Here is a 27,944-nt window from a genome sequence, read left to right on the forward strand (position 1 = left end):
ACACTTTCCCTAGTTCCAGACTCATATTTAGGATTCAAAATTAGAAAATGAAATAAATGTGCCTTGTCTAAATCAAGATAAATTAAGTATGGGTGGTTTGGGATACAGGGGATCTAGGGTGGAGGAGCCCATCCAGTCCTTCGGGAGCTCTCTCTGCCTAGGGAGGGAGAAAGTGACATGGTGATGGGATAAGTGGGGAGGTCTCCAAGATCCTTGTGAAGAGTTTACATGGTTTTCTTGCAGGACTATTTCTACAAAGAGCTGCCTGATGGGAGGATCTGGGCAGCTGCACAAGTCCCTCCTACTCAGGCTATTCCCTCCTTGGTACACAAAAGGCACCTGAGGGAGAAGGATAATGAAAGGGTGGGGACAGTGCTGCTGGCAGTTTCAATGGCCATTTCTATGATGTGAGCCTTTATAAACACCAGGCACTGAAGGTAAATGCCAAATTAATTTCGATTAGCTTTTCAGTATCACGCAGACACCTTGTCCATCCACACAGTTCAGGGTGATGGCAAATGCTGGGAGGTTTTGACTCCTAGGCCTAAGAGCTTTAAAATGTTAATACTTACGATCAAGAGGTACTTCCAGTGCACTAATCATCTGGCACAGGAGGAGAACCAGGGGCACTCTGCCTACAGATAAGCGCTTCTTTTTCGGCATTATTTTAAGCTGCATTAGTTTCACTCCTGCTGAGATCCACAAGCTGAATTTCCTTTTCTTCTTTCACAAAAGATTTGTGTGCTACGTTTAAATAATTTTTCATGCAGGGAACTGAAAAGAGATGGAATAAGAATAATAATTATAATGTATTAAAAAGAAGGAAATGAAGGACGGAAGTCGGCAGCACAGAAAATCAGCCCTGTATTATACATGAACTCTAAAAGGGAGTTAACTTTTAAATATTTAACTCCCAAGACTGGGATAATTATTTATTCATAAATCAGCTAAAATCAGTTCAGAAATATTTGTGGTGATATCAAGCAAATCTCTCCATTTTCCCATCCTTATGGTTTTCCCATTTTAAATATTTGAACTTAAAATGCTCAAAGGCCACAACGTCTTTCTTAACAGAGAGGAAAACTTGGCTTTTAAGCTTTTTGGAAAGCCATCACTTTGTGACTTTAGAGGGGAGGTTTAAAGCTTTTCCAATCTGAAGACCACCTCTGGGAAAGTTCAGGGCATTGCTGCAAATTTCCTTTAAACCCCAAACACTGATTTACCAGCCGAACAATGCCAATCCAGGCCATCACTGGCTCTCATTCAGAATATGACCCCAGACCTGGCTGGGCTCTCAGGTCCAAGGCTTCCTCACTGTGGTCACCCTCCTTCACAGTGCTGATTAATTTTTCCTACAGGGTCTTCTTTGATTCATGTTTGAGAATAGCCACACACACTCTACCAACTGAAGTCCATTTTCTTCCTAAACAAGTATCAAAACATTTCAGTATTCCAGCAGCAGTTTATCCTGCCAACCCCACCTCTTTCCATATCCATATAACTGTTTTCTTGTTGAATGACTTACTTCTGTTTTTTTCTTATGTCAACCCTTCAATATGTCTCAATTTTCTCACTTTCTTGTCTTTTTTTTTTTTTCAATTTTCTTTCCAGGTATGCTTATCCATCACATTTTCTTATCTAAGTTCTAATTATTTCTTATATGTCAATTAAAGTGACACCTCCAAGAAACTAGCAATCATTTCACCACCACATCAGAATTCCTAAAATTCCTTGTTTTAAACATCACGTATATTACAAAAGATATACAAATAAATAGATCTGTGCATATGATTGTGTTATGCATACTCTCTTTCTGCACCTTCAGGCAAGAATATGTCTCCCTCATCACCTTACATCCTTCTCCCATCACTTAGTAGAGTGTGCTTTGCACATGGAAGCATCCCACTGGAGAGTCCAAATCAATACAAAATATAGATGTTTTTTTCCTTGCAAGCTCCCACCTAGAGTGATAGGTTTGATAATGTCTTCTCATTCATGGAGACAGGTGGGTGTGATCCGTGGCTCTCTTGAGCAGTTGAGCAGTTAGGAGGAATATTATAATCACAAACTGGGGCAACTCCTACAACTTTAATTACTGAATAATTTGTATTATTTTTATAGTTGTGTGTTTTTATGATGTTCATCTTTCCCATTCATGATATGCAAGTCTCCTCAGGGCTGGGAGTATATTTGTCCTGTTCCCCAGTACATTCCCATCACCTGTCATAGTGCTTGGAACATGAAAGTATATAAACATATTTCTAGGGGAAAAGAATGAATGAAAGGAAGAAAGAAGAACACAATGGAGACAATATCTTTGAAGTTGAGATTGTCTTTAGATACTCTGACCATAGTCTACCCAAAGCAATATTTATGTTTATATTTATACTCTTTGGTTTGAAAACCAAAATCTAATCAATATGATTATAATTAGTTGTCAAATCATGTCTGTATGTGGAATAAAGCTTAAATACAAAAAATAAAATAAACAAGGCTGATAATGTGTTTTTCTAGCAGCTAAGTTCTAATTTACACTTGGTTAAATCTATCAGAGGACACTTCTTGCAAAACAAAGAAAAAACTGAAGCTAAAAACATTACAAATATTATGTTGCAAAACATCCACATCATGGGTTTTTGTTTAAGAACCAGGAAACTAATCTTTCTGTATTGTGATCTATTAATTCTCATGTCCAGGAAGAAATGAGATATGAATAGAAAAGTGATAAAAATATAAACCAGAATGCCTTTCTTTGTGTGCCAAAGAACATCTCTCTATTCAATCAAATTTACTCAGGTCTCTAGTGATTTTCCTGTCAAAATGCTAATTCTGAAGTCATACATTTATTCTGACAATAAAATAAATGGCACAAACAGCAACAAAACAAGTAGATCTTACTATAGTAGAATAAAACTCAGACACAAAGGACATATCTGCCTGATTCCTGTGCCTTGTTAATCCAGATTATTGCATTCAAGTACCTAGCTCTCTGAACAGGTACTGGAAAACTCAAATACCTTTCAAAATTTGTACTAGTGCATTGTAATCATGTAAGATCTTCAACCACTACATACTACTTCTATGTTCTTCCTTTATTATTTACTTTGCTTTGATGCCTTAACTATTCAATCCTCAAAATAGAGAAAACTATAAGACAACTTTACATAAAGAAAAGTATCAATGCACTATCTTTACTTTTTCAATGTACACATGAAATATACAATAGTGCATGAAATCAGCATCTGATAAGTAAAAACTCAAAATTATAAGAAAAATTGAGAGAACACTTACTTAATGAGACATGAGTAAATAAATCTTCACACTGCAGGGAGGCCATGAACAACTGTAATTGAAGATGTGGTCTCTCCTCAGAAGTTGTAAGTTAACTGCACCATTAACCACAAGATCATTCTAGCAGAGGCTCAGTTAGGGGAGGACAAAGCAATGGTCTAGCCCATCCTCTGAATCCTACCCACGGAAGGTCACACACTCCTCCTACGAATGCCCTCATAGGTGAAAACCCAAATGCTCAAGGACAGCATTAAGTCCCCAGCACTCAATCAAACTGAAAAATCAAATACAGCTGCAGAAAACTGAGCTTTCTCTCAGTAAAAGTAATGTGCTCTGAATGTCTCACAAAGAAAAACCACTGCTTCACACTCTCAGTAATGATGTCACCGCCCTGCCCACCCAGAGCCTATCTACTTTTACTTCACCTTGGAAGATAATGGCCATTCCCCCTTAATTGTGAATCATGAACAAAGACTAACTTATGTTATGTAATTATGTTAAAATGAAAAACCCCAATATGAAGCAGCAATATTGTTTTTAGTTAAGGTTAAGGAGCATGTTAGCTTGTGATTTTCAAAATATATTTGCTATAGACATTTTAAGGTATGCTTGAATGAGAAAAGTTCTATTTCATTTTCAGAAAATAACCTACCCTCATATTGAAAATCGTATATTCTATTAAAATGACCATGAGTAAAAATAAACAGTAAAGTCTTTTGATATTTCATTTAACTCCACTAAAAGCAACTTTTCATGTTACCTATAGAACCTGTGAAACAGGAAAAAAATCTCCCATCTTCAACAAACAAATTTCTAATAAATAAATATAACAAACCTATCTTTAATAAACTTTTCATAACTATAAGCAAATTCAATTAAAGCTTCCCTTATTTCTTTTGCCTCAAATTAACTTTAAATCATAGAGCATTATTTACTATTTATTTCAAAAGAAAAACCTAAGGTTTTGACAAAGGAATTCACACTGAGCCTGAGAAAAGGGTGACCTATTATTTAAGAACTCTTGTTTCTGGAAAGAAAAAAAAAACTTTGCTTTTCTCTCAAGTGAAAGTTGAAATTATCTTAAATTTTTTTTAATCAGCTCTCCAGAAAAATTGGAAGGCCAAGCATTATTTACCATTTCCTTCGGCTCTGTTTGTGCTCTTCAGTATCCAACATGGGTGGTCCAATGCTGACTGCACACACAACGTGATCTACATTCTCCAAGCCAGTAAATATGTTTATGTGATTGTGACTGGACACCCGATGACACATTATTGCTCTGATAGCCCATCAGTGGCTGGCATCACTCAATGTATAACTAAGTAGGTGTGGCATCATCCTGACTGTGAGTGGTGCTTCCCAGCAGCCAACTCTAGAATAGTCACTTTTTATATTTGAAATATTTACCCAAAAGAATAAGCACATGAATGCCCATCCCTAGTTGATGCCTGGATACTTTCAATCACAAATTTGAGTCTGATATTGTAGAAAGAAGGTTAGAGAAAAATCATGAATAAAGTCACAGTTACATCTATGCAACTGTACAACTAAAAATGAACCTCGTAAAAAAGTTGTTTGGGGTTATGGGACTAAAGAACTTGTAAGGATCTCTTCAGACCATAGTATATTGTAAGAAGTTTGAAGGACTATATTTCTGTATAGTCCAAAAGAATCTCTCATAGTAGAGTTTCTACAAGGAATCTGGTAACGAACGTGGAACAGTGCCTAAGGAAAGGTGAACAATTAACAGGTGTTTTGTTTTATCAGAATACAGATGATGAAACAGAATCTGATAATAGCTCAAAATCTTCATTCCTTAGAGTGCGATAGCTAATTGTATTATTTGAGACTTATGAGAACTCCAGACAACAGGAAAGCAGGTATCATATCCATTTAACAGATGAGGGGCAAAAACCCCCCAATCACTACGGTTACCATTATTGAGCACTTTTCTGTGCCAGTCATTGCCCTGAAAGTCCTCCATGAATCAGGTTATCTCATATTCCCAACAACCCCCAAAGATAAATTTTATTATCCCACTTACTGATTAGGACTCCAAGGACTAGGCTGGTAATCATATGCTGAAGAACTCACACATGGATTGTGAGGTACCAGACCTAGAGCTCCAATTCTGAAAAGTCCTGATGCTTTCAGTCACCAAAAACTATGAGAGGCCCTAGCATTCCCCTCCCTTCTATATTCTCCTACTTTGCAATCAGCCAATAAGCAAAAAGAATTACCAAGTTTTGTCACTGACATTTTTTTTTAAAGTGCTAATGGATTCTGAATATCTATAGATCTTCACACTGTTACTCATAGCACCGCTTCAGCAGCCTCTGCACAGTGAATTCCATGTGAAAAATACATCCTGAAATTTTACCACATGCTGGCCCTGGACTTTTAAAGGGACAGCAAATTAGGAGAATGGAGACAAGACATATTTTTAAAAGCTGATTTTAAAAGAAGGCAATACATGTGCATGGTACAATATTCATAAAATATAAAAAGTTATTTAATGCAAAAGCAACAACCAGAAGCCAGTTTATCCCTTGAAAGATAGTCCCTGTTATCAAGTTTTGTGAATTCTTCTAGAGGTAGTTCATAAATAAACATAAAAATATTAAACAATATTTTAAGGATGTTTTGAATTCAGAAGATTATAAAATTTTGACACTGAAGTTAGACCACTGATAGGTGGGAAACAAGAATTGACAAAGTGTAGTTATTCACAACACATGAAAAAAAATCTCTGGAAACTGACTTTTCCACATTTCTTTTAGTTAGCAGAGCAATGACAAGAAAAGAAATAGTATAATATGAAACAATGATGTAATTAGAGATCTAAGACAAAGGCTAAAACACGGTTAATGGAAAGACCTTATGTGTGAGATGAGTAACAACCTGGCTGACGATGCACCTGTTCCACTCTTGTTCAGTCAGGTGTCTGAGACAGTCTTCAGGATCAGCTTCAGGGATGAGAGAGCTGACTGGAAAAAGAAGGCTGGCTGGACTAGAAGAGAAAGGGACTAGTTCTTCTAAAAGGATAGGGAATCCCCTTCCTCTTCCCTACTTCTAAATCCAATCACAATTAGCTAAGCAGAAGGGTGGAGACAACACCCCAAATGCTTCCATGCTCAGTCTTTCTACACTGACCCTGCCATCCTGGCAGAGGCTAATAGAATCAGGGTGGGCATCTGAACAAAGGCAGGAAGCCATGTGGAGCCTGTGAGATGACTCTACTACTTGAGAGGACTGAAGAGTGACCAACCAAGTTGTAACAAATTCCTTTCTTATGAGGATCATGAATGAAAGGGAGACAGAGTGAGTCAGCATTTGGAGTAGGAACCAAGGACAAAGGTCAAACAGAGTCAAAGTAGCATGAGCAAGTATGAGTCAGTAGAGGACATTTGAAGTGTTGAAAGCAGAATGAAGCTTCTGGGCAGCCAAGGATCAGTGGAAGCAGAGACAGGCTGCTAAGTGACCACAGCATTGATGCAACACTGTTCAGGTGATAAAAAGCACCTGCTACTCTTGCATGATATGATAACCAGGCCTTTAAATCTAAGTGGCCCAAATCACATTCCAATTCTCTATGAGGATATCTAGAAGAGTAGTGACTGGTTGAGATGGCTTCCTGTCTTTCTTGCATCTTGTGAATTCCGCAATAACCTTCATTAGTGTGGAAGGTAGAACATTACATTGGGAACCGCCAGGAAGCAGTCTTCCTGGTATTCCTCCCTTGTCTAGACCCTTTTCATGGTGGCTCTGGGTTGGATCATGTGATGTGCTTTGGCCACAGGATTTTAGCATGCATTACACAAGTAGAGATGTGATGAGTGTTTGTATGCTGGGGCCTATCCTCTTGTCCCCTCTAGAAGGTTTGAGCTATACCACTGATGGTGAGAGATCAGTAAAAAGAAACCCTGGGAGAAAAAAGACCATTTTGGACTTTCTGGTCCCAGCTAACTCCAAACTGAAAGCATATGAGAAAGTGACCTTTAAACCAAATGCAACAGAAGAACCACTCTGTCAACTCTCAGAATTATGAGAAATAAATTGTTTTTCAGGTCACAGAATTTTGTGTTTTTTTTATGTAGCCCCAGATACCTGCATCAATTAATTTATATAAACTGGAATTGGCTGTTTCTTGCAACCAGAAAAATGCCAATTTGCATGTTAGGAGGAGTGATGATCCAAATGCATATGTCTCCCTGACAGATCATATCTGGAAACATAAGAATGTTTAAAGAATATAGTCTAGTGACATAGGGTTTTTTTTTTCCCTCAAAACTTCTCTATTATTTGTTTTTAAACAGATTTCTTTGTGCACATGTTGGAGCAAGCAAAGGGTACATACTTCAGTCACATTTCTCACACAATACTTATTTAAACTTAGAAATAAATAGGAGATGGTTAACATGTTAATTTAGTATAAATATCTTTATACTAAAATTATTGTAGATTATGCCTATTTTGGGTCTTAAGTATTACATTGCACAAAAGTAAAAAGTAAGCTTGAGAACAGAGTGAGGCAGTCCAATTTTGACAGCCTACCCTCTTACCACCTCTATAAATCACACTAAAGTTCTGATGAAAGTCGGAGGCGGTGGCACAAACCTGTAATTCCAGTGGCTTGGGAGGCTGAGGCAGGAGGATCAAGAGTTCAAAGCCAGCCTCAGCAACAGCAAGGTGCTAAGCAACTCAATGAGACCCTGTCTCTAAATAAAATACAAAATAGGGCTGGGGGTGTGGCTCAGTGGTCCAATGTCCCAGAGTTCAATCCCCAGTTTCCTCCCCATCCCCCATATGATGCAGTTCAGCCCAGCCCTATCCCTCTCACTCTCCCACCAAACAGTAGACTGAAGAAAGGCTCCCGGGTTAGGTGGAAGAAAAAGGCCAAGCCCCAGAGAGAGACCAACTCCTTTACCACAAGGTCTACTTCTCAAGGGGTTTCTTCAGATAATAAAAAAGAAATAAAAGTTTCAGTTTTTAAAAATGGAAAGTAGGGAATTATTGTAAAGGTGAAGTCTGAGAAAGGGAAATTTAATTCTGAATATCAGTATTGAGAGTGACCGATTTGGAAACATTTGTAGATTGAAACAAGCTCTGGCTTTGTTTATATTCCTATACACTAAAATTTCTACAAATATCATGAAAAGATACAAGGATCAGAAATAATTATTAAGAATTTTAGACACACACACACACACAAAAAAAAAGGAAATGTAGAATATTATATTCTAAATGTGTTCTACCTTATCTACTTATCAAGCAAACAACACATGGAGAATGGCAGCCATTTAATAGTAGATAAGGGCCTTTTGGAATGCCTGGCTGGCTAGTCACTTTTAAGAAACTTATGTCACATTTCAAAGATAAACCCTATTATACTTGGTGAGCAGGATGAGCTATTCAGGGTAGGGATACAGTGCACAGGTTAGCATCTCAATGTGTGTTTCTTTACTGATGTGCATAGGGAGTGGTAGTGCAGGAGAAGAATGAGTAACAGAGAATTAACCTATACTCCAGAAGAAATTAATCTAGAAGTCTCAGTGCCCAACACAACGCAATTTATACTTCACTCATGCTAAGGTCCAGTGAATGTGTGGGGCCTCTGTTCCAGGCTGACAGGCTCCCACTTTGTGATATAGCCATCTCAACAAGTAGCTTCCAAAATCCCATGTCCTCCCACTCTTACCTTCTTCTAACCAGAAGTGACACACACATGCAGCTGAGCTTGGTGGTGCATGCCTGTAACCCCAGTGGCTCAGGAGGCTGAGGCAGAGGGATCAAGAGTTCGAAGCCAGTCTCAGCAACCATGAGGCACTAAGCAACTTAGTGAGACCCTGTCTCTAAATAAAATACAAAATAGGGCTGGGGATATGGCTCAGTGGTCGAGTGCCCCTGAGTTCAATCCCTATCCACACACACCCCCACACACAAAAGATGTGACACACAAATATTTTGTTCACAGTACATTGACTGTAAGTAGTCAATGTCTCCAATCTCAAGACAGTCTGGGAAATGTTGAGGGCATGTGGAATATTTAGTAAGAACTACCCTCTGTGCCACATAGAACATGCTCCATTCCTAGCAAATCTGAAGTGCCTTTCTGGGAAAGAGTTTCAGAAGTGACATTCTGCAGGATGGCCATCTTCTTGCTTTATCTCGGTGATGAGTCAGGGAACAGAAAAATTGAGTGAGCCATGGATGATGGACTGTGTGAGTGTTTGTTGGCTGCACCCAGCTCCTTTGTCTCCCTTACAGCTGAATTTCTGAGTTATTCTTTTCTATAATTTGGCCTTTTTCCAATCATAGGCCTGGATATGGGATTGTGGAGGCAAAAGACCCAGATTTATCAAACCCAATGTACATCACTCTTGCCATGTCAAAGATTACTATAATCTTCACAACAACATTTCAAAATAAGTTTTGCTAAGGTATCCAGGCTATGCATAATCACAACAGAACCATGAAAATGAGGAATGGAAATTGACATGACCTGAAGAATTGTATTTTCCACTTGCTATCAGGCTGGAGAAGGTATATTATCATAAACCAAACAGCTGGAAATCCTTCATTCCAGCCAGAGGCTATTTCATATGAAGAACAAATATCAGTCACTCGCTGATATGTGTTTTGTACTACAAAGGATTTACCAGTAAAACAGCAGAGTAATGTAAGAAATTTACTCCTGGCACAGTTAGTTTTCTAACAGGCCGTGTAAAAATCTGCACTTAGCAAAAATAAATAAATCAATGAGGGGCCACTTTCTTAAAAGAAAATTTGCCAGATTTATGTATGCAACCTTATTTATTTATTTATGCATCCTTCTCCAGAGCATTTAGAAAACAACTAAGTTTCCAGGAAGTTAAGTATAATCTCTTCAGGAGGCTATGTTCTCTGTAAAAGCTAAGTACACAAAAGCATCAATGTTAGAAACAATATTCTCTGTAATATGAGATTTCATCAATCTAATGGTTTAAGAGCTTTGGAGTAGTCTGCTGTCTGTGCTAAAAGATTGACTTCTCAGGAACCACCTTTTCTAAGACAGGCACTTTTGTTTCCACTCCCAGTTATGCAAACGCCATAGCATATTCCATTGCAAATAGTGTAAAGGAAATGGCAATTCAAAGAGCAGTTGAGGAATATCCCCAGGAAGAAAGTATACTTGGTCTAAGTGTCCATAACCTGGAAGAATCAGGACAGAAAAGCCTCTGGTTTGTATCAAAGTTGGTTGATTAGAACATTAAGCCTAGAATTGCTGTCAAAAAATTTTTTATGGGTAAACTGACATTTATTTCCAAAGACAAATATTTGTATTCTTCTGGAAAGAGTTGGGAATTAGGAAAAAAAGTAAGTCAGGAAGACAAAGGCAATGCACTGAAAGAAGAGATGTTATAGATGTAATGAATTTCAGTTACATTGTGATTATTTGTTTTTTCATTTAGAAATTATGGCAATGCACCCAAAAAACTGGGCTAAAATTATAAAAACAGATTTCTTCAAGTATGTTAAAGGTCTCACAATCAAGAAAAAGAAATGTATGGCTGTGGGGGATTCTCAGGAATGGGCAGAATAAACTGCTGAGGGTCCAGTCCCTGCTTGTCAGCTGGCTCTGGATGAAGTGGTGAGCTATGGATGCCCTCTGCATACATGTACCTCAGGATGAGGGAAACATCTTAAATATGTCTTGTTTGTCTCAGGAAGGCTTTCAAAGTTCAGGTTTTGTCTCCTTTGAGAATTTTAAATGGGAGTATTTTCACCTTTATGTGTATCTATAAAGCACCAATTTAAAATAAATAGACATATAAATAGAAGGAAGGGGAACAGGGGAGGGAAGAGAGGAAGAAAAGAGGAGACACCAGGGATTTAAATGGAGCCTAATAAATTCCATGCATGTATGGTTATGTTGAAATGAACCTAACTATTACATATAATGCACTAATAAAAGTATTTTTTAAAAAATAGTCTTTTCAGCCCTTGCTAGAGTATAAATCATTAATTGTTTTGGCCTCCAACTCCTCTAATAAGCCTTGAAAGAAAAAGCCTTTTATTTTTGGAAGGTCTAATGGCCTTCTAGAAACAGTTCTAGATTTGTTGCTATCCATAGGAGCTCAGTGATGACATTTGATTTTTATCAAAGTTGGCTGTAAGAACAGCCTTCATAAATTTTCAGTTTTGTCCTGTTTTTTTTTTTTTAACTGTATATTCAACTAGTTCAAGAGATATAGTTCTGCTTGGTAGGGTGGCTCACACCAGTAATCCCAGTAACTCAGGAGGCTGAGGCAGGAGGAGAATGTAGCTGGAGGATGGCAAGTTCAAGGCCAGCCTGGGCAACTTCGTGAGATTTGTCTCAAAAGAAAAAATAAAAAGGACTGGAGGTAAAGTCCCGCTGGGTTCAATCCCCTGATATTAGAAAAAAGAAAGAACCATCTAGTTCTTAGATACAACCTTTTCAAATGGAACTTAAGCTATCAGCCAGACAAATAAGAAGTTTTGAAAGATGAAGTTTTGATTGGTATTGAGAACAAAGGTTTGGATGGAAACAAACTATCCTGTATACATTTCTGAGTAATGAGTTCAACAGGGGGAAGTACCTGATAGTAACCTCTACATTAGATGCTGAATATTTTGACTGGAGGAGGAGCCTCCAAAACTGAGAAGCAAACTCATATCCTGTACAGAGATAGCAAAGTCCAAGAGCTGGAGCATTTCTAAAGTGTCAGTACTTAATGGACAGAATTCTCATTTTTACTAAAAGCCTTAAGGCTGTAGCATTAGAACAATTCTAAGTGCACTGAGTTCTTTGTACGATTGGTCAAATGTATTATTAAAAACATACATTATTACCCATTAAGTTTCAGATACTGTGGGATTCCAAAGTGAATTTGATAAAATTTGTACCCCTGAAAGTATTCAAATCTGGGCTGGAGAGAGGTAAGTGAGCTCTGTGAGAAGAAAAGTGAGTATTAAGCCATGTGGTGAGGAATCCACTAGGAGCAGGAGCTGAGTCTACAGAAGCATTAAACAAGATGTGTCCAATTCTGCTTAAGAGGGAAAACATCACGAGCCTTGGAAAAGTAACAAGAATACTCTACACAGGGGAAAGGGAAACTCAGGGAGTCACAGAAGCCAACTATGTTGTGTTTCTGACAGTATTCAGACAGAGCCAAAGGACTCAAAGAAGGAGGAATAGGATAGAAAAGTCGAGTTGGTGCCTGGGTATAAGGGAATTTAAGTGCTGTGTGAATGAGTTTTGAATGTATTTTATTAGATGAATTTTACAGTATTGAGCTGGGTACAGTGAAAGAACTTTTTTTTTTCCACAAGGAGCATGAAGAGTACCACTTTCTCATGCAAAGAGTGAAATGTGCAGGGAATTTTAGAGGGTTCAGTGAAATCCAGCTCAATCATTTGGGAATTGATTCTGTACAGATCAATGGCTTCCTGAGGCTGGAGACAGTGGGAGAGGAAATTGATGGCTAACAGGCAGAAGGGGACTTTTTTTAAGTGTTCAACAGTAGGGATGACATAGGACTGCTGGGACCAAGTTATAATTATTTAAACTGACAACAATATACCCAGCCTCCTGCCATCTATCATAACCACAATCACTAAACCATAAAACTAACAGAGACTACCAATTCCCTGTTGGAGCATTCAGGAGACTCTTAGTCATTGTTGGGGGAATAAAACTCAGTAATTTTTCCATCTTTAGCGTAAAATGCAAGAAAATAGCTCTGTGATCTTGGTTAGTAATTGCTTAGATATGACACCAAAGGGGGAAAAAATGATAAATAGAACACCATCAAAATTAAAAATATTTGATCCTCAAAAGACATGGATAAGAAAATGCAAAGACTTCCCACAGATTAGGAAGAAAAGTATTTGCAAATCATATATCTAATAAATGACTTGTATCCACAACATAAAGAAAAATGCTTAGAACTCAAAAATAGGAAGACAAACATCTTAACAAAGCAGAAGGGCAAAAGATTTGGATAAACACTTCTCCAAGGAAAAGACATGAATTTCTAATAAGCACATGAAAAGACACTCAATGTCACTTATCACTAAGGAAACACAAATTAAGAGCACAATGTGGTACTGCAACACAGCCACTTGTATGTCTATATTTGAAATGACTGATAATATCCAGTGTTGGTAAGGAAACGGAGAAACTGGAATCCTCAGATGCTGTTATGGGAACACAAAAACAGATACTTCAGAAAAGAGTTTGACAATTTGTTGAAAGTTAAACACTGCCTTACCATATGACCTAGCAGTTCCATTCCTAGGTATCACCTAAGAGTCATGAAAAATATACCTACACAAACACTTGTATGCAAATGTATACAGAATTATTTATAATAATAAAATATGGGAAAAAAATCCAAATATGAATCAACTGGTAAAATGATAAACAAAATGTGGCCTATCCACATAATGGAATACTACCCAGAAGTAAAGAAGAATGAATTCCTATACAAAATGCAACAGCCTGCAACGTGGATGCAAACCTCAAACCATGCTAAGTGAAAGAAGGCACGATTCCACTGGTGTGAGCTTCTAGAAAGACAAACACAAAACCGACATTCCAGGGGCTGGAGGGGGAGGCAGGGGTTTTCAGTTGATGGTGGTGGTCTCTTTTTTGTTACTGGGGATTGAATTCAGGGGTGCTTAACCACTCAGCCACATCCCCAGCCCTCTTAAATATTTTATTTAGAGACAGGATCTCACTGACTTGCTTGGGGCTCACTAAGTTGCTGAGGCTGGCTTTGAACTCACAATCCTCCTGACTCAGGCTCCCAAGCCACTGGGATTACAGGCATGTGCCATCATACCCAGCTGATGGAGGTGTTCTATAACTTGGAAGGGGCGAAGTCTGCCCAACAATTAAAAATGTGCTAATACTCATAAAACCACATTTAACATGGTTAAATTTTGTGGCATGTCAACCATACCTTAATAAAGTTGTAAAAAAAAAAAGTTGAATACTAGGTTTTCCAAATTAAGACACTCTTTAGAGGACATATCCCTGACTATATCCCTGGGTATATCCCTGGGTGAATGCTTCCACATATAACACTCATGCTAGTCCCAGTATAAGTTAAACAAATCTGTTTCTAAATGCAGGAAACTAAACAACATACACACACAAAAAAAATGGCAGACAATATATTAGTCTATGACTCTAACTAAATTATTGAAAGATTTCAAGAGGAGAAATGTACATAGAATCATATTCTAATGGAAATAAATAAGGCCAACAAGAAGAAGCTATGTTTGTCATTTTCATAAAAAATTCTATCACCATCTGCAAATCAGTTTCCTTAATAAGAGTTCATGACAATTTTCGGTTTTGCTCAAAATGGTTTTTGTGATATATTAAGCTTCACTTCTACATAACTTGATTTCAAATCAAAATTACTTCCAGCCTTACATTCCCTTCCAGCTCATCGGAGGCACGTGAGATGTAAACTTAAGTTAGGCAGAGAGGATCTGCTCCCTCACAGTCTCAGATGAGTGCGTTTGTCCCCTGCTTTACACGCCACACTGCCTCCTCCCGCTCTACCTCGCCTGGCATGCTGAGGATTACAAACACGTTGAAAAGCCAATGCTATTTATTTCTGTCTCACTAAGAAAAATAAGCCACCAGAAATAGAGATTAGAAAAAAAACATCTAACTGAGACTCAGATACTGTGAAAACTGTTTTTCCTTAAGTAGAGACAGAGTCTGGGCCTCTTCTGCCTGTTGGGGAAAGAGTTGGTTGTCTGTGTGCTGTGATAGGATTTTCGCCAGTTTCCTTCTCCAATTAGCACCCTGAGCTCTGGGAAGTCAGTCCTTTTATCCTAAGGGGATGACAACAATCCCCTCCAACCACAGCACTCTTCCTACAGTGCTTTCTCTTAGTTATTCCCACTACCCCTGCTGTCCAGCCTCCTATTTCCCACTCTTCAGGAACTCTTCACATCCTTCTCCTTTCTAGCCCTAGGTCCTACTGGGCCATTCCCTTCTGACCCTTTTCTCTCAACTCCTTTCTCTCCTTGATTTTACATCATTTTGTTCTTGCATAGAGTATCCTAATTAAGAACAGGCTTGCCTATTGACAGAAAGCCCAAACTCCCCATGTGGTTTGCACAAGTTGGGCAAAGTGATGGAATGAAAAGAGGAAGGGCTGTGGAGTCAGACCCTCTTTTAAATTCTGGCTTCATCACTTAGAAGCTGAGTTGCACTGATTATGTTAAATAAACTCTGTATGTTAATCTCCTCCCTTATAAAATAGGCAGTGGAGAATGAGAAACGTCACGCGCATAGCAATGTGCCGGAAGCACAGCGGACCCTCAGTAAACGGTGATTATTATAATCACACAGCCCATCAGAGATACCTCCCTTTCTAGGCTCTTTCTTTTCACTCACTTTGTCACAAGCCCACAAACACATGAATCTCCATGCCTTTCACTGTTGTTCCCTTGCCCTGGAACACTTCTTTCCTGGAGAGAATGTTCCTATTCACTGGAGACACCCTCAAGATGTCAACCTTTGGAATTGTGCTGTCCCAAACAGCAACCACTAGACACATGTGCCTATTTAAATTCAAATTAATTAAGGTAAACCAAGATTACAATTCGAGTGTGCAATAACCATGCGTCTGGCCAGCGCCTGTCATGTTGGACAGGCAGAACAAAACATTTTCCTCATGGCAAAAAGTCCTGGTGGACAGAGCTTTTCTAGAGGAAGATGTCTTTGCCCCACTCTCATGAAGAATCCATAGGTAACTTTGTGGTTTGAGTGTTGATTCTTTGTTTTTCCTCCATAAATTGTGAGTGTTTTCAAGTACTACATACATTAGTATTAATTTTCGAAATTAAACATTGAATGATGGATTTAAAAGGCTTTAAAAAAAATCTCAGGCTGGGGCTGTAGCTCAGTGGTAGAGCGCTGGCCTCCAATGTGTGAGGCACTGGGTGTGATCCTCAGCACCACGTAAAAAATAAATCAATAAACAAAGATTAAAAAAAAAAAAAACAACTTTCAGTTATTTGGAGGCTGGAGGCCCAGAGCCACAAGGAAGGAGTTCTGATATTCATGCTTTCAGGAGGCTGGTCCTACATTGTCTTCATTTGCTTCCTAGTCCATTTCTTATCCCATTTCCAATCCTTCATAATTCAGTTCCTGATCTCCCAGATCTGGCCTCTTGCCTCTTTTCTGATGTGTGTCATCCCAGCTGGGCTGCTATGTCCTGCCCTTGTGGTTTTTTCATGGCTTCCTTCTGAGCCTCTCTTTTTATTCTTTTGTGAGATTTTTACTTGTTTCTGGCTCCTCTGGGTCTCTAACCCAGCCCAGCTCTAGACCTGTGGCTAAGATTTCTGGACCTATAAGAAAGGGAAATAAGCAATATAGTTTCCAAGGAAACATCTAAAGATAGGTCATTGAACATGAAAATTCATCTAGCAGGATGCAGAAGTGCACACCTGTAATCCCACTGACTTGAAAGGCTGAGGTAGGAGGATCCTAAGTTTGAGACCATCCTGGGCCACTTAGAGAGACCCTGACTCACAATGAAAAAGGGGCTGGGAATGCAGCTCAGTGGTAGAGTGTCCTGGTTTAATCCCAGTACCCACCCCCTCTAAACATACACAAAGTCCACCTCTTTGTCCATAGTGCCCCAACCAGTAACTGGCATAATGAAGAGTGTATGGGCTACTATTTTATCAGGAGGAATGTGGTATATGGAGAAAAGCAGCTGGGAAAATAGGACAGCCAATACGGAGACGTATATAAAACCACTAAGCATGACTGATTGCTCAATCCATAGACCAAGCTCCCAAGGAGATATAAAAACTGGAACTCAAAACTGGCCCTAAAATGGAGTGGGGACACGCAGAAGAATTTATTTCAGGTCCACTTGGTCAAATGTTTACTCCTTTGCACCTGTGGTTTGTGCATTCCAAGGCACGAGCTCTAGAGGGTCCTGCAAGTGTCACATAGGCACCATCCTTGGGTGAGAGATGCAAGGTGTACTGGTGTGAAGTTGGTTGGAACCCTCCTGGTGCTGGAGCAAGCTATTAGGAGACCAAAAGAATAAACAAAGACTCTAAAGTGGTACATAAAAGGTGTCTATCTTGAGATATATAAATAAAGTTTGCAAATTCTCGAGTCATCAAGGGCAGGATTTTTGGAGTCTGGCAAATAGGACATTTGCTTTGCAATGTGGGGTATTGTCATACTCAATTCCTGACAAAGTTCTAGGTACTCAATTCCTGGCAATCAACTGGTCCATAGCACAGAGGCATCCTGAGCAGTCTAGTAGGGTGCTAGGTTCCCAAGTGGGGCTGTGTTGAAGAGGAATTGAGGGTGGGGATGATAGGGAGGATTGCTGGGTACAGAAGGGCTATAAACACACTTGATCCACTGCATAATTGTGTCTGGAACCAAGAAAACTCTGAAAAAATTTCCCATGTCCTCTACTTTTATTTTATTTTATTTAAGTCTTAAAGCTAATAAAATCACCCTGGAATACATTTTAACCTTTAATAAGGCTTCCCAAATCATTGTAAAACCACTTGAGGCCCAGGTACTTGTTGTGGTACTAAGGATGGAAACATTTGACTTTCTATCAGATTTTCCTTAAGTCCAAGCACCGCTTTATTTGTTTTTAGCATTTATCATAACTGCCTAAGCTTAGATCTATTGTAGACACTGGGTGTAGCTCCATTTTCTTCCATATCTTGTCCACAGCTGCAGCTATCTTTTGGAGAATAAAAATTGCAAATTCTGTGATTTGCTGTGTCCATTCATACTTTATTCATCAACAGATTTTTGGCAAGTTTTGGCTTCATCTCCATGAATTCTCAACTTGAAAGACTAAAGACACTCTAAGAAATTATTTATTTTGTCTCCTCATTCCTAGGCAGAAAGACAAAAAAAATAAAGGCACCCCTATAAGAGTTGCTATACTGGACTTCAAAGTTCCCTCAGTTGGTCCTCTTATTTTAGCCACAGCTATAGGGACCTGTTTCTCTGCAAGTTTGAGCAGTTTTGTACAGACATGCCTGTACAGTGGCCTCACCTTGTCCCTCTTAAAGAATCCCTTGCCTCCTGTCCTAGGCATCTCTGATCTTCATTTTAATAGTCTTGTAATCCACGCTGCACTTGAACATGCACAATCCAGCAGTGAAGGGGAATTAAGGCTTTGGGAGCCACTCTTGATGAGTAGGGATCTGCGGTCAGTGTACAAACACATCCCTGTTTCATTTCCTGGCAGAAAAATCTGAGAAGATTTATAAACCTCCTGACTGGTCCCAGGGGGAACATTCAAGGTAATAATGCATCCTTGTGTTGGCTCTCTCCTTTGCTCTGTTTCACTGCCCCTGTCCTGCATTTCTGCTCCCTGAGATCACATTTCCAAACAAACTACCACAGCACAAGGATTGGTCTCTGGTTCAGCATTTGGGGGACTCCAGGCTAAGACAAATGAGCAGAAGTCTTGAGACCAGCAAAATCTTATACCTTGTATTTGTGTCCCAAGAGTACAGCTCTCAAAACTGGCCCCTGGTATACCACTGCCACTCTTACCCAAGGACTCCTCAATTGCAATGATTTGCAATGATTTGGACCCAGTCCAATAGTTTCAAAGTTCATCATCTTTCTACATTTGACGAATAGACAAACCTTACTACTACAAGTTTTGAGCATTCTTTTTCTCTACATTTATTTACTAAAATTCTGAAGGATAAGCTTTATTCAAGGTAGGGATGTCTGTATGTGCAGATTCACTCTTTTCCTGAGTCATTTCTTTTTGGGACTCTTGAGTGTGGTTTTCCTCCATTGCTTCAGGGAGCAGAAGATGCTGAACTTCTCTAGGTGGCTTATTTTGACCCTCAGTGTGACAAAGGTCACACTGCCTTGTTGGTTAGAATTCTTTCACTTTTCCTACTTCCATCATGAAGCCTCTTGGATTAGCTCTTTATATTTCTTTGCTTCACTAGAAACATAACTACACATTCCCTTGATGCAAATCCCTTCATTCTGTACAGAAGCCCATAAACCACTGCTTGGAGAAGCATTTCTCAGACATCTTTAATGTCTCCTCAAGCTTGGATGTCAGCTTGACTTGGGAAACACATTGGGAGGAAGGTAGACAATATTATACAGCCTATGGAGACCACCAAAAAAGGCTCATCTTTCATGGTGTTTAGATAGAGTGACATCTCCTCACTGTGGATCCTCAGGACCCATACTGATGCCATGGCAGAAACCCTCCAATTTCATCTCAGGCTCTAGACTCTAGAGGAATAACTAAATTGTATTATTTTTTAAATCTGTTTGCTTCAATTCACCCTGTTCCTTAAACATCTTCAAAGAAAATAATTTGATTATTTTTTCCTTGCTGATTTTTTTCCTGTCTTTCTTTCTTTTTTGTGGAAATGAGAATTGATGTCCTTTTTCTCTAAGTGAGAGATCTAGAATAACACTAACTTTAAAGGTTAGAAAGAAATCCTCTGCGTAAGAGAGACACAAATAGTCTGGCCTCTTCACTAACAGGTGCAAAATGACAGAAGAGCCCATTGCAGTAGAGTGTCTTAACGCTGAGCTTCCTCATCAGGCGGTGCTGAAACAGGGCCTGTCCACTTCCTGCCAACACCATCTGGCAGGTGCTGGCATTTCTCAGTCATGAACCGGGCTGCATAATTGCCTTGAATCATGGGGTGCTTCTCGGAAGCCCTTACCCCTGCCACGAGCACAACTGTCACATAGAAACCACTTAGGAAACTAGAAGTCATTCATCTGACCCACTCCACAAAGCTCCGCTCACAGGCTTAGGGATGACTTAATCAGAAAAGCTCATTTTCGTGTTGGGTGAGTGCCACCAGGAAGGAACACATGCCAGACAGCTGAAAGTGACCTGGACCAGGCCTTACACCCGCCCCACACCTGAAGAGTTCCTGAACTTCATTTACCTTAGAATACACTCAGATTGTCCTGTAGTCAGCAGGAATGCCTGCTTTTTTTTTAAACACCACGATACCACTACTAAATTAATGATATGTATATGAAAATATCATACGACTTACAACCTTCTTGGATACTTCCTGTGTGGAATTTTCTTTTCATTTATCTAGGAAAACATTTATTGCTGCATTAGTCTATTCTTAAAAATGGTTAGATTCTTTGCAAGCTGAGTTACATGTTTTCTTAATCAAAAAGATAATGCACAACTGGGGACTCACAGAAAAATCACAAAGGCCATAAAATCATTGGGTCTCACCTACAACCAGGATTATTGTTCTACCTTTACTTGAAATGATCACTCTAAAAGTAGTAACAAACTGTATGTAACAAACTGAAATTTCAGAAACATAGTCATGTTCCATATTTACTGATACAATATTTAACTATAATTGGCATCAAACATTCATATGGTACCTATCTTTATTAGTCTTATGGCAACTCATTTCTTCTTATGGTTTTCTTGGTAGTTAGGACTAAACACAAAGATATTTTCTCTGTTTCTATCAAAACACATAACTCTTTCTGAGTTATCTTCCTAACCAGAAATTGGGGTCTGCCTCCAGTCTTACTAACTAAAGAGATAATAAGCTAGGATTCTAGGTTTTTAATTCAATGGGTTCTGAGGGGAAGAAAAAATTATTATCTCTTTGAGGACAATGTACAATGAAAACAGTAATCTCAACACCTCCTTTCCCCTCTAACACCAATGAACAATGAGGTTCATTATCTTCTACCAGACAGATAAGAAATCTCACCTATATCTGCTCAAGAGTTTCTAAATATCAGGGCCTAAAGCTCCATCAGATGCTCCCAGGGGCAAAGGTGGCACCTTTGTAACCTCCAACAGTTCCTGGCTTTCACTCCACTTTCTGAAAGATAATGGGAGCTTCAAATGTAGCAGCCAAAGCTCACACAAGGCTTTAGGGGACAAAGCTGCATTTAGGAAGTGAAGCTGTGTGGTAAGACCCATGGCATATTCCCAACTGTCCTTTCCTTTATCATTTGTGAAACCTGGTGAATCCTAATCCAGTTTAATACATGGGTAGAGTCCTCCATATGTTTTTCCATCTTTTCCTAATCATCAGTTTCACACCTGACCCCTAATTTATACTTTAAAAATTACACACAAAATTTGAATGTCTCTTTGTGGAGACATTAAAAATTTTCACATCTTTAAAAACTGGTTCCTCCCATAGTCAATATTTATTGAGCACTTACCACTCTATTTGACCTTCACAGCAGGTCTCTGAGCTAGGTGTTATCAGTTACAGATAATGGCTTGTTAATATGAAGTTTCACAGGTAGTTAGCAGAATCCACAAAAGACTACAACAGCATCTTCAAGAATTACCTGGCACACTCTGTATGCTGTTCAAAGCAATTCTCTTTAAACCAAGCCTTTCTTACTTGCAATACCTTTCACAATAAAGTATACTATTCGATGTTTAGCCAATGAACACATGCCTGTTAGAGAGGAAAATTGGTGACTGAGAAAAACAGGGGCTGCAAAAAATATTCAACATTTTGGATAGCTCTGAATTGTTTAAATCATTTGAAATATTCTATTCCCATACATCTTATCTGTTTTTTACTATTTTTCATGGAATTTTTCATTTTTTAAGTTTTAATACATTGTGTATGTATTTTATTTTGGGGTTCTTTATAAGAGACAAAGTGCCATTCCACAGTGTACTTGGTAAAGTTTCCCCACGTCATTGTTCTCAATGAGGCTTTATGATGCTCAGTCCAGCAAGGTAAGAGCTAACAGAAGCTGCTCTCCTAGGCATGTTGGGAGGGCCTCAGCTCAACCATTTTAGGTGAAGGGTAAATATTTCACCTTGTCTAGCAGGACTGTTTCCTAAGTATCTGTACTAGGCAGAATAAATGCTGCATTATATCCCTCATAACAATGTAGACTTTGGAATCCTGGGAGGGTGAGCTGATCTTACCCTTATGAATTCTGAACATCTGCTCCATCTCAAAAAGTAAGCAGTCATTGTACACAGGGTTTCTGCATGTTCTCTAATTAATTAAAGTATTGTTTTTTGGAAAAACTTGAGTCCAAAGACACAAAGTTCAGATCAGATCCAGGGTCCTCTCTGTCCCTATATACACAAAATCTTCATGAAAAGACAAACTCCCAAACTCTTTGAGAAATAATAATCGTTTTTCTGTGATTCACACCACCTTCTATGTTTAGAATTGGGTCTCCTGCCATCTGAAACAATGTTCTATACAGTTGCTATATTTTAGGCCATGTTATCTTCAAGCTTAGTACTTTTCACTTGGGATCAAGTACAGAGAAAAAGGAAAGAGGCATTATCTTTGTTTTTTAAAGGACATTCCTTTCAGTAACTTTTAAGAGTCTAAGATTTTATCCCACTCAGAAGCTAACAGATTAGCTTGCTACAATTTAAAGATGTCATCAGAGGACACAAGATACCTAGGTCAAAGACAAAGAATTTCTTATGCATAGTACTAGCAGTAGCCAGGGCATCATGCTTTCTTGCACTGGTTCTTAAGGATGTAGTTCCCATAGGGTAAATTAAAGAGGGTCAGGTGATGCCTGCACACACAGCATTCTACATTACATGAGAGGAACTCTGAACTTAGGGAACCAGAATTTTTTTACAGTGGGTAGTAAGCACGTCTGCACTTTGCTTTCTCTGCCTCCCGAATCTATTCAGTGTACAACCATCAGAGAGTATCAAACTATCAAAAATTGTATCTGGACAAAGGGCAACCAGTAACTATGGTGCCATAGAACCATGGAGAAGTTTTGCCCAATGATCCCTTGATTTTGCAGCTGCCTGCTGTGGTAGAAGGGCACACTGTATGGCCAGGCAATATAGCAATACTCTTTGTTCAGGCAACCACCGGCTCTTGTTCAAGGCTCTTGGCTTTTGGCCCTGAGAATCCCAGGGTTCCCAAAGGAAATATTAATGTAAATAATGATTTTTTAAATTACATGTGCCCATATAAAGTTATTACTCTTTCAAAAGTAACTTACAGTTTTACTACAAATTCTCCAAATTCAAGCAATGACCATAAAAATCACATATTTATAGGGAAATGTTTTCATTTCTCATCCTTTTATTGAATTGTAATACTGCATTTAATTTTGGTGTATTTGGGGTTCAAAAAGTACTAATAGTTACATATAATCTCTGATGAAATATACAAAGATGCTGTTGTAGTTTTTTGTGAATTCTGTGAAGTCAAAGGAGAATATTAATGTATGGGAATAGAATATTTCAAATGATTTAAACAATTCAGAACTATCCAAAATGCTGAGTATCTTTTGCAGCTCCTGTTTTTCTCAGTCACCAATTTTCCTCTCTAACAGGCATGTGTTCATTGGCTAAACATCGAATAGTATACTTTATTGTGAAAGGTATTGCAAGTAAGAAAGGCTTGGTTTAAAGAGAACTGCTTTGAATAGCGTACGAATGTGCCAGGTAATTCTTGAAGATGCTGTTGTAGTTTTTTGTGAATCCTGTGAAGTCAAAGGAGAATATTAATTCCAGTCAAGTGGCCTTCTATCTATAAATTGTTGATTCAGAGCTGGAGGGTAAAACAGGAGAAATCCCACATTTATTCTGAAATAAAGCTCACTTCTTCCACAGTATAACATTATTTTCCCCAGAGCCATTATTATATTCACACATAGAATCTACTTATGCAAAAATATTACCTGGTTAACCAGAAATCTATACAGATAATTAAGTTTGTGTTGTCTAACACAGTTGCCTACAGTCTCGTGGAATAAATTAGTCCCCATCAGGGTTTTAAAAGTTGCGACTTGTATTTAGCCATTTTCAGATTAATATCTTAAATAAATGAAATTCATTTACATGTAATTTTTTCGCTTTTTTCAATGAGGAATTTCTCCTGTTTACTCTTTGTAATTTTACTCTGTGTACTTTGTATAATGCAATACACTTTCCATCAGAGATAAGAGGATGATATTCTTGTCAAAAAGTGCTTTTGTTTGAGCATGCTAAGCATATGCTCAGTGGCAGAGCACATGCCTAGCATGCATGAGGTCCTAGTTTCAATTCCGGCATCCCCATAAAAAAAGTGCTTTCATGGTAATAAAAAATACATGTATTAGATTTTGTAGAATCAGAATTTAAAGTCACACAAGAACTAAATGCTAACAGAAAGCTGTGAGTTTCCTCAGATGGGAAAAGAAGCAGTGAATTTTGCAAGAGGTGATACTGACAATGGACTGGTGCACTTAACTGTGCCCCATCCTCTGGAAGATACATAAGACATTCATTAGTGAATGAAGGTAAGAATCTAAAGTTATGCTTGCCTCAACAGCACATGAACCAATACTGCAAGATGCAAGTGCAGAGATGTCTGGCATAGGATCTGTGTGAGAAAAATATAAACTTACAAAATTTCTGTTTCTGAAACAGAAATATATTTTCCCCACCTTTTTACTGAATTCCATGTTTCTGAAAGTGAAAGACATATTTGCCTGCAGATGTCAGTGATTCCCAATTCCTCAATATCTTCCTGGATATTTAACAGAAAAAAAATAGGAGGAAATGAGCACATGTAATTAGCAAGCCTTTGGTTTTTATTTTTAATTTTTTGGTACTGGGGATTGAACCCAAGGGAGCCTAACCACTGAACCACATCCCAAGCCCTTTATTTATTTATTTTTGCATTGGGTAACATTATTATTTTTTAAAATTTTTTTAGTCATACATGACAGCAGAATGTATTTTGACATATAATACATACATGGAATGTACATACATCAATCATATTGTCTATTCTATTCTGCTGCCCTTCCTATCCTCCCTACTCCTCCCCTCCTCTCCCATCCTTTCTCTCAGCCCTTTTTAAGACAGGATTTTGCTAAGTTGCTTGGTCCTTTCTAAATTGCTAAGGATGGCTTTGAACTTGTTATCCTCCTGACTCATTCTCCCAAGTAGCTGGTATTACAGGCACAGGCCACCACACCCAGCTCACTTTTAAAATATATAACCACATCAGTTATAATATTATCTTGAAGTACATGTATAAATTCAGTTAAAAGGCAGGGAAAATACACAGATAGAAGTCTGGTAAATTCAGGTTTATGGGATCCAACTCACAGTGAATCTTTCCATTCTATAAACACTCCAGAGGCATCTTCCTTTGCTATACATCTTAAACACACTGTACAAATGTGAACTAATTTTAATCCTCATAAAAGCCTTATAAAATATTATTACAATCCTAGTTCACAAAAGGTAAAACTTAGGCATGGCATTAGCATCTTGTTCAAGGTCATACAGCTAATAAGTATCAAACCCAGGACTTCAACCTAGGAAGTTTGGCTTCGGGAAGGGCTTGGGACTAGGGTGAGGTGAGTGATGTATTTACCTCAGGTGCAAAAGTTTCAGAGGCACCCACAACTCAGAGACCAAGGCCATATTTTAATGAAGTATTTGAAAGTTAATGAAAAACATCCATTTGAACAAAATATAAAAAATTTAAATAAAGACAAGATTAGTATTACTGATTTTTTTTTCTTTTTGTCTCAGGTTCAATATGGCTTAGCATGGGATGGCTTTAAGTCAAGGTTTTTAACTACTAGGATATACAACCGTTTAATCATCTCTTTTCTTTCTGTAGCTCTGATTGCTGTTTCCAATTGTACAAATATAAGGAATTTGTTTCTTTTTTTCTCTACAAGATGGTGAAGTTTAGGTTTGCCTATCTCTGGTCTCCTTTATCTGACATAAGCAGAAAGAAGAATGTGGCTAGGACAGAAGGGGTAGGTGATAGGGAGGCATTCCAGGTGTCACAGAGGAAAGGGGTGTGAGATTTCTTACTGGTTGTAGCTTCAAATATGACAAGATTATGTATCTGACAAAAAGAACATGTTGAAAAGTTAGACACAATTGCAATGAGTTTTATGCTTGAATAATATACTCCATTAACCAGCCAAGTAAATAATCAAAGACCTACATGCCCAAATCATTAAAAAATACAGTTTAAAGTGAATTGGAATTTTTATTAAAACTGAAAATATAACCTAGACACTATTCATCCGTAGCTATAAGATCCTGACTTTATCAACAGAGTACTTGTAGGAGTAAGAAGGAGTAAACAAAATTTTGTAGTTGTATAAAAGGTTTTGAATGGCCTGGGGATATAGCTCAGTGGCAGAACACTTGCTAGCATGGATATAGGTTCAATCCCCAGTACTGTAAAAAAAAAAAGTTTTTAGCAAGATTTCATTAAATAGTATCTACACTGTATTTACATCATGGTCTGATTTTCATCTGGAAAAAAAACTGGTTCTTTACCTTGTGTTCATTAGAGTTCAAAATGTTTCAGCAGATAGAGCTTCCCTTATCTTCACAACCTATTATGAGAAATTTTAGTTTGCACTATTTTGTCTTTATTGTTGCTACTTGATAAGGAGCTATTTTGTTGGTTACTTGAGAGTTGGTCAAATAGGAAAAGGCAGCAAGATAGGAAGTGCAATAGTTGGAGATGAAAAAATAATTCAATAGAAAAAACAGTCATTTCTCTTAGGAGTCTGTCCTGGGTTCTAAGTTTGAACTGACTTGCTATAAGAAACTCTCTGGTAATGCCCAGCATAGTTCTTTAGCCAGGACATTTTCAAGGTTCCCTTCATGAAGAGGTCAGCAACTTAATAACTCACAGTCAAATCTGAAATTTAAAAATGCTATCTATGTTGAATTTTTGCTATTGATACTTTAAATAACTGAGTTGGTACATTATCAGAATTGTTTTTAAAGATAGTGTGAGCATCACTAAACACAAAGGCGGTAACTGTACTAATTCAAGATTAGGAAGCTGGGGCTGGGGTTATGGCTCAGTGGTAGAGACCTTGTCTAGCACATGTGAGGCCTGGGTTTGATCCTCAGCACCAAATAAAAAAACAAATAAATAAAGTTATTGTGTCCATCTACAACTAAAAATATATATTAAAAAAAGATTAGGAAGCTGACCATACCCATATTCAGGGCAGCATCATTCACTAGAGCCACAATTCAAGTGTCCATGGAGGATGAATGGACAAACAAAAGGTGGTATAGACATATAATGAAAAACATTTTCAACCTTAAAAAGGAAGGAAATTCTGACATATGTTACAAAATGGATAAATCTTCAAGACACTGCATCACAAAACAAACCAGTCACAGAAGGACAAATACAAGTTCCTTTATATAAGGTACACATAGTAGTCAGTCTTAAAGACAGAAAGTAGAAATGGTGGTTGCCAGGAGCCAGGGGAGGGAAGAAAGAGGAGCTAAGTGTGTAATAGGTACAGAGTTTCAACTGTGGAAAATGAAACAAGTTCTGGCGAAAGGGATGGTCATGGTTACACAAACACTGAGAATATATTTAATGCCACAGAATTTACATTTAAAAATGGTTAAAATTTTGTGTTATGTCTATTTTACCATAATAAAAAAAATCAAGAAGTTGCCAGAAGAAGTAAATTTTTAAAATGACTCTTTCCAATTGTTACATAATATGCCTTACTAAAAAAGATTTTTAAATCTATATACTTTAATTAAATAGGTTTGATATGCTAGAAAAAGAGTCCTAAAAGAAAACATTTTTCCTGCCAGGACACAATGGTTAACATTTATCCA

At 38.1% G+C, this 27,944-nt stretch overlaps 1 protein-coding gene across 1 annotated transcript in view; it reads right to left on the reverse strand.

The window, feature by feature from the left end:
- Nrcam (neuronal cell adhesion molecule) overlaps window positions 1-27,944 on the reverse strand; it is a 131,939-nt gene that overhangs the window by 68,303 nt on the left and 35,692 nt on the right. The window contains exon 2 of the mRNA XM_077796725.1: window positions 573-774. Coding sequence (XP_077652851.1) covers window positions 573-678 — 106 coding nt within the window. The 5' untranslated portion in view covers window positions 679-774. The remainder of the gene's footprint in view (window positions 1-572; window positions 775-27,944) is intronic.

The sequence above is a fragment of the Urocitellus parryii genome, chromosome 3 (genome assembly GCF_045843805.1).
Source record: "Urocitellus parryii isolate mUroPar1 chromosome 3, mUroPar1.hap1, whole genome shotgun sequence".
NCBI classification, from domain to species: Eukaryota; Metazoa; Chordata; class Mammalia; order Rodentia; family Sciuridae; genus Urocitellus; species Urocitellus parryii.